This window comes from Arvicola amphibius, chromosome 1 (genome assembly GCF_903992535.2).
Source record: "Arvicola amphibius chromosome 1, mArvAmp1.2, whole genome shotgun sequence".
NCBI classification, from domain to species: Eukaryota; Metazoa; Chordata; class Mammalia; order Rodentia; family Cricetidae; genus Arvicola; species Arvicola amphibius.
Window position 1 is genome coordinate 88542235 of NC_052047.1, and position 12590 is coordinate 88554824.

General features: G+C 42.8%; 1 protein-coding gene across 1 annotated transcript in view; it reads right to left on the reverse strand.

The window, feature by feature from the left end:
* The window catches only part of Vrk2 (VRK serine/threonine kinase 2), a 105020-nt gene extending 99166 nt beyond the window's left edge, over positions 1-5854 (reverse strand). The window contains exons 1-2 of the mRNA XM_038324101.1: positions 5718-5854; positions 3515-3655 (exon numbers count right to left, since the gene is read on the reverse strand). Coding sequence (XP_038180029.1) covers positions 3515-3650 — 136 coding nt within the window. The 5' untranslated portion in view covers positions 3651-3655; positions 5718-5854. The remainder of the gene's footprint in view (positions 1-3514; positions 3656-5717) is intronic.
* Positions 5855-12590: the final 6736 nt, after the last annotated feature.

Genomic DNA, 12590 nt, shown 5'->3' on the forward strand with positions numbered 1-12590 from the left:
GTGCCTATAGTTCATGATCCTAGAAAAGCAAAGTAATAAGGTAAACCCAAAGAAAAATATATAGAGACTCACCTGGAAACTAAAAACAAACAGGATTGACTGGCAGGGTTGGGAGCTTGGCAGGTAGGAGGAGAGGAGGAAGGGAGAGGGGGAGGGTAGAGGAGAACTTGAGGGAATGGGTTAGTCCAAATGGAGGAAGGACAGAGATGAGAGCAAGGAGAGAGATATCTTGATTAAGGCAGCCATTATGGGGTTGTCAGAAACCTGGCTCTGGAGAAATTCCCAGGAATCCAAAAGGATGCCCCCACCTAGGACCCTGGGCAATGGAGGAGAGGGGGCCTGATCTTGACTTGCCCTGTAGTCAGACTGATGATAATCATAAATATCACCATAGAGCCTTCATCCAGCAACTGATGGAGGCAGAGGCAGAGACCTGCATCGGAGCACTGGACTTAGCTCTCAAGGTCCAGTTGAAGAGTGGAAGGAATGAGAATATGAGCAAGGAGGTCAAGACCATGATGGGTTCACCCACTCAAACAGTTTGCCTGAGCTAATGGGAGCTCACCAAGTTCAGCTGGACTGGGAAGGACAAGCATGGGACCAAACTAGTTCCTCTGGAGTTGACAGTTGCATGGCTGGGGCAGACTGAGGGGCCACTGGCAGTGGCACCGAGATTTATCCCTACTGCATGTACTGACTTTTGGGATTCTTTTCTCTTTAGATGTATACCTTGCTCAGTCTAGATACAGTAGGGAGGGCCTTGGACCTTCCAAAAGGCAATGTGCCTTGCCCTCTCTGAGGATTAAAAGGGGGTTGGGTGGGAGGGTATGTGGAGGGAGGAGAAACTTAGATCGGTATTTTTTTTAAAAAGTCTAATAAAAAATCTGAATTCAAATAAACACAAATAAATATTTACATTTTAAGAATTGAAAAGGGATAAGACCATTATAGTTGAAGCTTTTCTCCGGTTTTTTTGAAATTATTTGAATAATTCAAGTCAGAAAAGTAAACATGAGATAGGCTGTAGATGCAAGGTTACAGTCACATTAGCAACAATTTAGTCACTTCTATCTTTGACCTATGGTCAAGACAATATATTAGAGGTCTTAACTCACTGCTGTAGGAAAGAGTTCACCAACCCATTTCAAATAGCACTTTATTAGGCAGGTATTTCACCATTCCACACACCCAGGACTCACTAGACTCATGCCTACATTTCTGCACACCTGGCTCTCACTAGACTCATGCCTACATTTCTGCACACCTGGCATTCACTAGACTCATGCCTACATTTCTGCACACCTGTATTTACTAGACACATACCTACATTTCTGCACACCCAGTGCTCACTAGACTCATGCCTACGTTTCTGCACACCCAGCGTTCACTAGACTCATGCCTATATTTCTGCACACCCAGCTCTCACTAGACTCATGCCTACATATCTGCACACCCAGCACTCATTAAACTCACGCCTATATTTCTGCACACCCAGCACTCATTAGACTCACGCCTATATTTCTCACGAGCCACTCGTGGTTTTAGGCTCTTGACACTTGATGCTCTCTAGATTTGGACTTCCACTCAGATGTAAAGTATTTTACTATTTTTACATGAACACAATAGAATGAATTATTTTGGATATTTCAAGTTGAACAGTGCATATTAGTAAAATGAATTTCACTTGATGCCCTTAATATTTTTTTAATGGGGCTCTTTGAAATTTTTTAGTTATATAAGTGATTCCCATTATGTTTCTATCGAAAAGTGTTGCCTGCCTATTACCTGTTTTGTTTCATTTTGTTTGTTTGTTTTGTATCAGGTTCTAATGATGTAACCCCATCTAGTCTTCATCTCAAAATTGGTGGCCGCAGCTCCTGCAGGCTAGGAGCTGCAGATATGGGCCACCACACACAGTGACACTCTTTAAACTGAGAAACTGCTCTTTACTCAGCCCATAGAATTTTTCTGTCCTAATCTTCTTTAGCAATTATATTAGACACAAATAATAGATAGGCAGTTGCTTACTTACTAAATCTCTTTCATTCATTGAAAACTACAGCCAGGTATGTAATTCCAGCCCAAAGAGGAAGGAACAAGAGGATTAGGAGTTCAAGGCTAGCTTTAGCTGCTTGAGACTTTCTCAAAATAAAAGCAAAAGGCAAAAAAGAATAGTATCTTAATCATTCATGATCCAGAAACATGTTTGTTTGACAAGGAACCCAGAATTCCCTGAAAATAAGTTCTTTTTTGTTTATTTGTTTTGATATTTTGAGGCTATTTTGGGTCTGGTATTTGAGGGAAGGGGTTATTTGGTTCTTCTTTGTTTTTCCTTGTTTGTTTTGTGAGGTTGTTCCCCTTGTGTTGTTTGATTGTTTGCTTGAGATATGATATTACTGTGTAGACCTGGTTGGCCTAGAACTTCTGACTTAGACCAAGCTGACCTTGTCTCTACCTTTCAAAAGCTGAGATTACAGGAATGAGTCACCATGCACAAGCCCCAAAAATGTCTATTACAGAAACAGTTGTAGGGTGGATGAATATATATAAGATAAATCTTACATTGTGTTTTTTGTTTGGGGTGGGATATGCTTAAATAATGGACCCAAGACTTTTCATGGGTTACACTCCAAACCCAGATTATTCTTTTCTTACCACCAGTATTTTATTCATCAAACACAATCACTAAACGGATACCTTCCCCAACCCACCACAGCATTAAGCCAGTCCTAAATGGTCTCTACAATGGCATTTCTAAATGTTTCAATTCAATGTAGAAGTACACCCAAGCAGGGTTCCCTACATGTATCATAAGGCACAGAAGGTAATTTGAGCAATTACTTTGTCAGTTTTACTGAGAACAACCTAACTACTAAACTCGAGTCACACAAGAGAAGTTCATTCATCCATGTAATAGATACTTTCTGTCGCTAAAGCTTAATTTTATGTGGAACATCGTCAAGAAATCATTAGGCCTTCGTATTGTGAAGATACTAATGATTAAGAGTCATACAGTCAGGGCCAGATACAGTTCAGCAGGTAAGGGTGTCTAACCACCTGAGCTAAGTCCCAGAACCACAGAAGGGTAGAAGGAGAGAAGCAAGGTTGTCCCCTGTCCTCCACAAGTGCCTTGGGACATGTCTTAAACATATTATACACATAAACTAATAAGCATTTTTAAGATTTATATTTATATGGTTGTTGTTTATGAGCTATAAAAATCAGCGAAAACAAGTTCCCAAAAAGAAAATTTATATTCTGTCTGGCAGATTGTGCAATTAAGCTCTGAAAAGACTTCTAAAAGTTATTGAGGAAAAAAAGACAACAGCAAACATGTTATGGCAGTTATGACTTCAACCTAATGTTCAGCTAATGTACTAAACATTTACTACGGTCAAATGGCTTTAAAATAATTATGACTTCTGTTATTTCAATTAGCCCTTAAAATACCATTGCTACCATAGTTACAATGATTACAGCCATAATTATACTTGGCGACTTGGTCATACTTTACCTAAGTATATCAGTCCGAACCCTCCGGAGCCGATCATCTTGCCCAGTGCCCACTGGTTTCCATCCATGTCATCCAGAACTTTGCCTTCTGGGAGTGGAACGGGAAGTTTGTATTTCTCTTTTCTTCTCGGTGCCATCACATCTGTTGACAGAGGGATGAGATAAACAGTGAAAAACAAAACTCGAGCGTCAGAACTCATTTCTTCCAATGTTTTCCCCAGAATTAAGATTAGGATCCTGAAGTCAGTTCCAACTAGAGAAGTCTATCCACCATAATCAAGTTAGAAATCCATATGCTTAGAAATCTAAAAGTTCCTGATATATATATATATATATATATATCATATATATGTCAGTATCATATATATGTCAGTATCATATATATGTGTGGGTGTGGGTGTGTGCACGCGCACACAGACACACACACACACACACACTGATTGGGGCTGGAGAGACAGCAGGTGGTTAATAGCATAGAATGCTTATGTAGATGACCTGGTTCGGTTCCCAGCACCCACATGACAGTTTGCAACCCTTTGTAACTTCAGCTCCAGGAGTCTGATGCCATTGACCGTTCCCACTGGCACCTGCACTCACAGGCACATACACACACACACACACACACACACACACACACACACACCCCTAGTTAAAAACAAAAACAAATCTTTAAAAAATATCCACTGAGTTTCATTTAAATCAATTCTTCAAAACTGTACTTACCGGTTTATTAATACTTAGCAACACTACACAATACACTTTAAGAAAATGATTTCACACACAAGTAAATACTCATTTGTTGAGAATGTTGTTAACATGAGACCAATAGACTCAAGAGGTGTGTGGCTTTAAATTCAAAGGTCAGACACTACAATCATCAAAGAGCAAGGGTTTTCCTGGCTATCTAATCTGGCAGGTCAGGCCACTGACTAGTTCAGGCTGGGTTTTTTTTTTTCTGACACGCCCTCTTACCCACTCCCACCAATATGAAAACAGCTTTGCTTTTGAGATTATGGATATACAGATAACAGGAATTCCATAATCCATAAGAAAACCATACAACCTTAATCAATTATCATTGTATACAGATTAGCAAATTACTAATGGGAGCTTGGGGGGGTTGGCCAAAAACATTTCTAAGGGGTATAAAATTATATCAATAGATATCAGAATAAATGATCAAAACTAAACGTGAAAGTAACCATGAACCTCTTAGAATTTCTAGATAAAAACAAAAACCTGATGAGTTCTGCTTTAGTTTGGTTTCTATTGCTGTGATAAACGCCATGGATAAAAGTAACGTGGGACAGAAAGGGCTTATTTCATATGATAGTTTACAGTCCATCCTGAAGAGGTGTCAGGGCAGAGCTCAAAACAGGAACTCCAGACAGGGACAGGAGCAGCCACGAGGGAAGAACCCTGCCTAGTGGCTCCTTCCCGCCTGACTGGCTTGGAGGATTGGGGTTTTCTTAAACACATCAGGACCTGCCCAGAGGGGGCCGGCTCACAGTCATTCCTTCAGAGGGCCGGTGAGCCAATCTAATGGAGGCATTTGTTCATTGAAGTTCCCTCTTTCCAGATGACCCCGGGTGGTGCAAAGTTAATGAACCACAACGAGAAAAAAACCCTACCCAGGACAGATGCTTTCGTGAAAATGATTCATAAATACACCCAGTGCAAACTTTGTCCCATCTTCGCTCAAGTAAAACTTTTCCTCCTTCACTTACTGAACCCAGTGCCGCCGAGGCCGCCCCTTAAAAATATTCGGAATGAATCCAACCACAAGCAGGGCGGGAAACCTAAACTGTGAACGCCTAGGGCACGATGCTGAAGTAGGATGTGTGTTACCGGATCCCCTTAACCGGGCGGAACATCGTGACACCCACGCCAAAGTTGCTGAGTGAAACTTTCAAGTCTCCTAGAACAACTTCTGAACGGGCGGCTACAGAGATACGTGAAGTTTGGGGTACTGGGTGGCCCCGGGGTGAGCCGCTCGCCGGGTGCAGACCCCCATCCCCCGCAGCGGGCAGTGGCGGCCGTGTCCCGGACGGACAGTCCCGGGTGTGCAGAGCGAGCGACCGGGTTCCGGGACAGATCGGTACCCAGGGGCGAGCGGAGGTCCGGCCTGCAGCCGTCCGGACCGCGTGGCAGCCCCCCAGCTGACCTCGGCGACGGAGGGAGGGAGAGACGGAGGGAAGACTGACCTGCCGCCCGGGTCCCCGCCGCGCCGGTCTCCGCAGCCAGGCGGGGTCAAGGCCTCGCAGGCGGGAGGGCCGCGCCAGGCGCCTCCCAGGGGCAGGGCGAGCTCCCGGGCCCAACCCGCAGCCCTGGCCGCCCGAGGCTACCGAGCCTGCCCGGGACCGACCAGAGGGCGAGGCCAGCGTGAGACTAGATAGGGGGTGGCCGTCTTTGAGCCCGCCCAGGTCTGTCTGGAGAGCCACCAGAGCGGCGTGGGGTGGAGCTACCAGGGCGGGCACTGTGAACGGGAAGAACTCAAGACTTCCTGTACCAGCCCTGAGTACCAACCGCTTTCAAAAGGGCCCAGTCCTCACCAAGAGCTCGCCCAGCCACCAGGCACACCCACCCAGCAGCCAGGCACACCCACCCAGCCCTCAGGGACCTGGACTGAAGGTGTGTGCCTGTGCTGGGGATTGGGGGAGGAGGCTGTACCTGAGTGTGACCGTCCCAGCCAGGAGAATGTGACTAGGCCAAGTTAGCTATGTTTGAAACTTAATTTAGTTGGTACATTTCTACCTCCCCGTCTGCAAAATGGAAAAGTATTCGTTATCGGGTTTCAAGGTTATTGTGACAACTGAGAGAAACATGTTAGGTATATTTCTAGGTTTTTTGTTTGCTGGTTTTCAAGACAGGGTTTCTCTGTAACTTTGGAGCCTGTCCTGGAAGGAGCTCTTGTAGACCAGGCTGGCCTCGAATTCACAGAGCTCTGCCTGCCTCTGCCTCTCTAGTGCTGGGATTAAAGGCGTGCGCCACCACCACCTACTTTATTTCTAGTCCTTTGAGGATGCACAGGAAGTTTCTATTTTAGAGTAAACATTTTTTATATTTTAGAGTAAACAAAACAACCCCCCCCCAAGAAAAACCAATTATTTAAACAGTCCTTACGTTCCTTACCTAAAAACAGTCAATAATTACCCAAAATGCAAATACTGAGAGGAAATCTGATGCTCTCCCTGTAAGGGCTAAAGTTATGTTTAAGTTTAAATTACCGTTCTTGAGAGACTTATAAAACAAAAATGCCTCTAACTTGTAAGCCCCACTTGTCCAGGGATAGATAAACCCGTAAGCCTCACTTACCTAAGGAGAGAGAACTTCTTGGAATGACGGGGGCTGTTGTTCATTTAACAAGCCACAGGCTTTCACTTCTGTAAACAAGTTTGGTTGCTCCAACTGCACAGGATTTGCTTGACCACCTACCTGTAGGTGACAGGGACTAAGTCAGGAGGTATGCTTGCCCCTTATTGGAGGAAGGCAGGAAATACATAGCTTTGTGGGATTTGCCTTTATAAGCCCTTGCCTAAGGTAGTTCTCGGCCAAACTCTGTGAATCTCAAGTATGGACCTGGCCAGTGTCCATTTTCCTGGCCACTATTTAATACAATTTGTTTCAAATTTGGCTCAGATACAGTGATAGTAGCTAGGTGTTATTAACATCTCTTCATTAAATTTAATAAGTAAGGAATTGGCACTTTTATCAAACTCCCAAAATGGAAAATGACACTGGATGGTGCGAATATAAATGCATTTTTTTTTTCAAAAGAATTTTGGAGACAAGAGATGTAGCTTCATTGGTGTTTGCCTGGCCGGTAGGAAGCCCTCAACACAATCCCCAGTGCATTATGTGGCTCAGTGGCACAGGCCTGTGATACCAACACAAGGAAAGACCTGAAGTTTAAGGTCATCCTCCCTGCAAAAGAAAGGCCTGTGTAGCGAGGGCTGCATGAAACACAAGAGTGGGGTGTAGGTGTGTTTGAGGGGTGCTCAGAGGACTCAGGGGTGCTTCTTTCCTGCCCTACTGCTCCTTTCGCTTACTTACAACAAGCAGCCAAGTTTTCTTGATTTTAAAAAAGAATGAAAGAAAACTAAGTTAACGCTGAGCCATCCCTGTGTTGTTCTCATTTACTCCATGGATAAGCCAGTCCTTGCTTTGACCCAAAACAATGCTTCTCAGCACTATTGGTGATCAGGCTGGAAAGTCAGATTAGGACAACCAGAATTTTCACAGACATTACCAAATTGTACCAAACTGCCCCCGGTTGAGAGAAACTTCCCTAAAATGATCTACCTGCCCACATCTGCATTCACATCTTCAACTCCTTTTCTTTCCCAACCACAGAGGCCTCCTCGCTTTTTATCCTTAGCAGCTTTGCAATTCTCATTCAGTACGAAGCCTCTTGAATTTGTTATCTGTACCATCTACCTCGTCACTTTCCTTGGATCTGGATTCCAACGTCATCTCAGCCCTTTCCAAAGAACCTCCCTTAACTTCCATGCCACCCACATACTTGACAGCATCCTACCCGGTTTCTTCCCAGTACCACAGTATACAGTATACACAGCACATTATGCCATCTATTTGCTGACCACTGCCTGACTTCATCTGTAAATCAAAGGCTTCCTGGGAGCAGGGAGGAAGTGAATATATATATTAAAAGGGGAATGTATTAGATAGGCTTACAGGATGCTCTCTGATTAGTCCCACAATGACTGTCTCACACTGGAGAGGCCAAGAATTCAGTAGTTCTTCAGTTTACTGATAGATGTCTCAGCAGTCCCAATCTGATGCCGGGGCCTGGAGGATTCTCGGAGAACTGGTAGTCTTTAGTCTAAACTGGTGTTGATGAAGGAATGCTTCAGCAACAGGACAGATGAACTTGCCAGGGAGAGTGAGGGCAAGCAGTCAAAAGCAAACCTGCCCGCTTCCTGTCCTGTGTGGGCTGCACCCAAGGTGCATCTCAGGCGGGTCTCCTTACTTCAAGTAGTCTGATCCAGAAAATTCCTCACCTGAGAGCCCCACAGATTGTGTTTGAGGTGGTTCCAGCTGCAGTGAAATGACAACCAAGATTAGCCACCAGAGCAGGTGGCATGTGTGTCCTCTTTAAGTCAACGCCCTTCAAATATATCCAAAAGCAAACCACTGTCGGGAGGGATGAGTCAAGCAAGTGTGGCCATCTCACTCCCATTTCAGTGACTGGTTGGGAAGAGAACATGTCCAGTTTAGGTCTAAGAAGTGAACAAATGTTTCTTGAATGTTCTAGAAAGAGATTTCATTGACCAGCTATTGTTCTGCCCTGGTGACCATGAAGGAAAGACAAATATAAATCTAATATGACAAAAATGGCAAGATACTTAACGTTCGTGCTTAGTGCCTTGTACAAAAACAAACACATTTTAAAAACATGGAGAGCAGAAAGCAAAGCCCTCAGTCCTTTGCGCATACCATCCTAAAGATTAACGTGAAATTGGTTACAGACTAGTTTAAATATAGGAGACAAAACTATGAAACTTTTCCAAAATAAACCACTGTGCCACTTGAGTTCATGTATTTAGAAATTAGAAGGTAACTTACCTTCACCAAAAACAAAGTAAAACAAAACAAAAGGAAAAAATCTCTGCCCTCCAGCTACCTTTAATCTCAGCACTGGGGAGTTGGAGGCAGGCGGATCTCTGAGTTCAAGGCCAGCCAGATCTACAAAGTGAATTCCAGGACACCCAATTCAAAGTAACAGCTGTCTTAAAAAAAATAAACAAACAAACCTCTGTTCCTAAAATCCTACAAACAACACTGCTAAGGGCCAGGGAGGTGGTTCAATTAACAAAGATCTAACAGACGTGTGGTGTAAGGACCTGTTGAATGCCCAGAACCCATATATAAAACTGGGGAAAGGGAGTTTGACAGAGAGGGAGAGCTGTTATAACCCAAGCACCATGGGACGGGTTGTGGTTGGGGACAGGGAAGGCAGGTAGAGGGGGTTGTTAGGAACAGAAGCAGGTGGGTCACTGAAGTTTATGGGTCCACCAGCCTTGTCTTAGAGATGAACTTTAGGTTCAGTGAGAGACTGTGTCTCAAACAATAAAGTTGGAAAGCAACTTTAGGGTTCCACATACACCAGCCAACACATGTACACACACCCATACTAACATATAACATATAACATATAATGTATGTATATAGAACATATACACACATTAACAAGTATACACTCACACTAACAAGTACACACATACACACACACCACTGGTCGGATACGCAGTGTTGGGAAGGGTGTAGAAGAAATAGAGCTTTCTTATACTGCTATCCAGACACTTTGGAATACGATTTGTCAGGCTCTGAATCAGAACCTCCATCTCGTACATAGGGAATGTATTCCAAAATTCCCAAGGGATGGCTGAAACAGTAGATAGAACCAAATCTTACATATTCTATGATTGTTTTGTTTTTGAGGTAAGATAATTTTTATTTTTCTTAAAAGGATTTAACTTATAGATAGTCAGAGGGCAATCATAATTAATAATAAGACAGTTAAAAAGATAAATCACAAAGTTATATAAATATGATTGTATCTATTATGTTTCTCTTGCTGTGATAAAATACTACCACTAAAGGCAACTTAAGGAAGAGAAAGTTTATTTTTGGTTAATTGTTCCAGAGGAATAGGAGTCTATGATGGTAGAAAAATGGCGTGGCAATGACCAGCAGGTATGGTGGCAGGAACAGCAAGCTGAGAGCTCACATCTTGAACCACAAGCACAAAGAAAACTCTAAACTCTGCACCTCCATGTCTAATGTTAAGATATTCTTCAAATTTCCAACTCCTTTCAGCTTCATTGACTGCAACATACTTCTTTCTCTTGGGCTGGTTCCACTGTTAGTAGCTTTCCTCAGAAGGTATCTATCTTATTAGCTCTGGCATCTCCAACATTTTGGAGTCTCCAAAGCAATCCATGCTTTACCTTCACAGCTTCACACAATCAATGACCTCTCTGGGCCTCCATGCAGGGATACCCCTGACACATGCCTCAGTGGCTTTCCATAGTCTCAGAGGAAGATTCCATAACCCCTTTCTGTATTCTGAACTCTAAGAGCCACATGGCAGAAGTTGCCAAGTTCTGCTGCTTACTTGGGCTGGAACATGGTCCCCCTCATTCAATTACATCTTTATCAGATTTCTGGTTTCCTTGGTTTCCTTCACTGCCTAATTTTGGCTATCTTGGAACCCAATCTATAGATCAGGCTGGTCTCACACTTAGAGATCCAGTTGCCTCTGTTTCCAAAGTGATAGGATTAAAGGTATGCACCATGACAGACAGCTCTAAATTTTTCTTTAATTACTTTTCACAAATTGGAAATTTAGCTGTGTAGGATATTACCCTGAGGTCACCATGTCCTTTATTCTATCCCTTAATCTGTTTGCTTACTTGAACACAAGACTTAGCTCCATTCCACTTCCTGGTGCTCCCTTTCTCCTCAAATTATACATTTTATATTTTCCCTTGCTCAGCTTTCTCCGTTTTATTATAGATCTTCAGTAAAGTAAAGTTAACACTAGTAACCACATACAAAGTCTACACTAGGCTGTTTTGAGATTTCCTCTGCCAATGAAATTAATCTAAAATATTTCACTTTAACCTCAGGGAGACTTTTCAGACAAGGGCAAAAAGCAATCACATTCTTCACCAAAATATATTAAGAACAATCGTTAGGCAACATACTAAAATTCTTCTCAGAGACCTCTTGAGCCAGGCTCCCACTGTTTAAGTCACCCTCAATACCATGTCTTCCATGCTCCAACTAGTATGACCCATTAAGCAGTGTTTAAAGCATTCTACTGCTTTCCTAATCCAAAGTACCGAAGTCCAAATTCCTCCAAACAAAAACATGGTCAAGCCTATCACGGTAGTACCACAATCCATGATACCAGCTTTGTCCGTTGCTGTGAAAAGACACCATGACCACAGCAACTCTAATAAAGGAAAATAGTTATTTGGGGTGACTTACAGTTTCAGATGTTTGCTCCATTATCATCATGGTGGCATGCAGGCAGGTATCATCCCAGAGAAGGAGCTGAGAATTCTATATCTTTATCTCCAGGCAACAGGAAGTGAACTGTGTGCCACATTGAGGGTAGCTTGAGGAAAAGAGACCTCAGAGACCACTTCTATAATGACATACTTCCTCCTCTCAGGCCATGCCCACTTCAACAAAGCTACACCTCCTAATAGAGCCACTCCCTTTGGGGTAACATTTTCTTTCAAGCTGCCACTGGCACCCAGTGTTCAAATGACATTTCTTATTCAAACCACTACTGTGGTCTCACTCTGAAAATATCTCATTGTACCATATTTACCCTTCTTGTCATAATATAAGATAACATGATGTCTACGTGATGAGACAAAATAAGGTGAGAAATGTGGGTGCTATATATGAATTTGGGTTATTTTATAAGGATCATTTGAAAATGAACAGTTAAATACCTCACTAGTCAATCTGAACACCCTTACAGTTACTAAATGAATGATACTAGATACTACACTGTACACAGTGAGTATATGAGACAAATGGATTATTGAAGCTCCAGCTGTAACAGGACAAGATTATATCATACAACTATGCAATTTTTAAACATAAATTATTATGGGGATTTTCTATTTCATATTAGAGGATCATGGCTGATTGAAAGTAACTGACAGTTATAAAGTGAAATAAGCAGCTAGTACGGTACTCAGCATATGATCTCATATGTGTGTCTTAGACATTTCAAGTGAAATGGTACTGAAGAGGTAGTTCAGTGGTTAAGAGCGCATATGGCTTTTGCAGAGGACCCAAGTTCCCAGTACCCATGTTGGGCAGCTGACTGTTCCCTGTTAACTCCAGCTTCAAGGAACGAGAGTCCTGCTGTTGGGCTGCATGAACACACTGCACTCACATCTTCACATACTCACATACAGATATACCCCTGAAAAACACATAATTCAAAATAAAATACATCCCTTGAGAAAAAGAAATATAGTCCTATATTAACAAAAAGACATGCATACAAATGTTGATTTGAAGTTGAA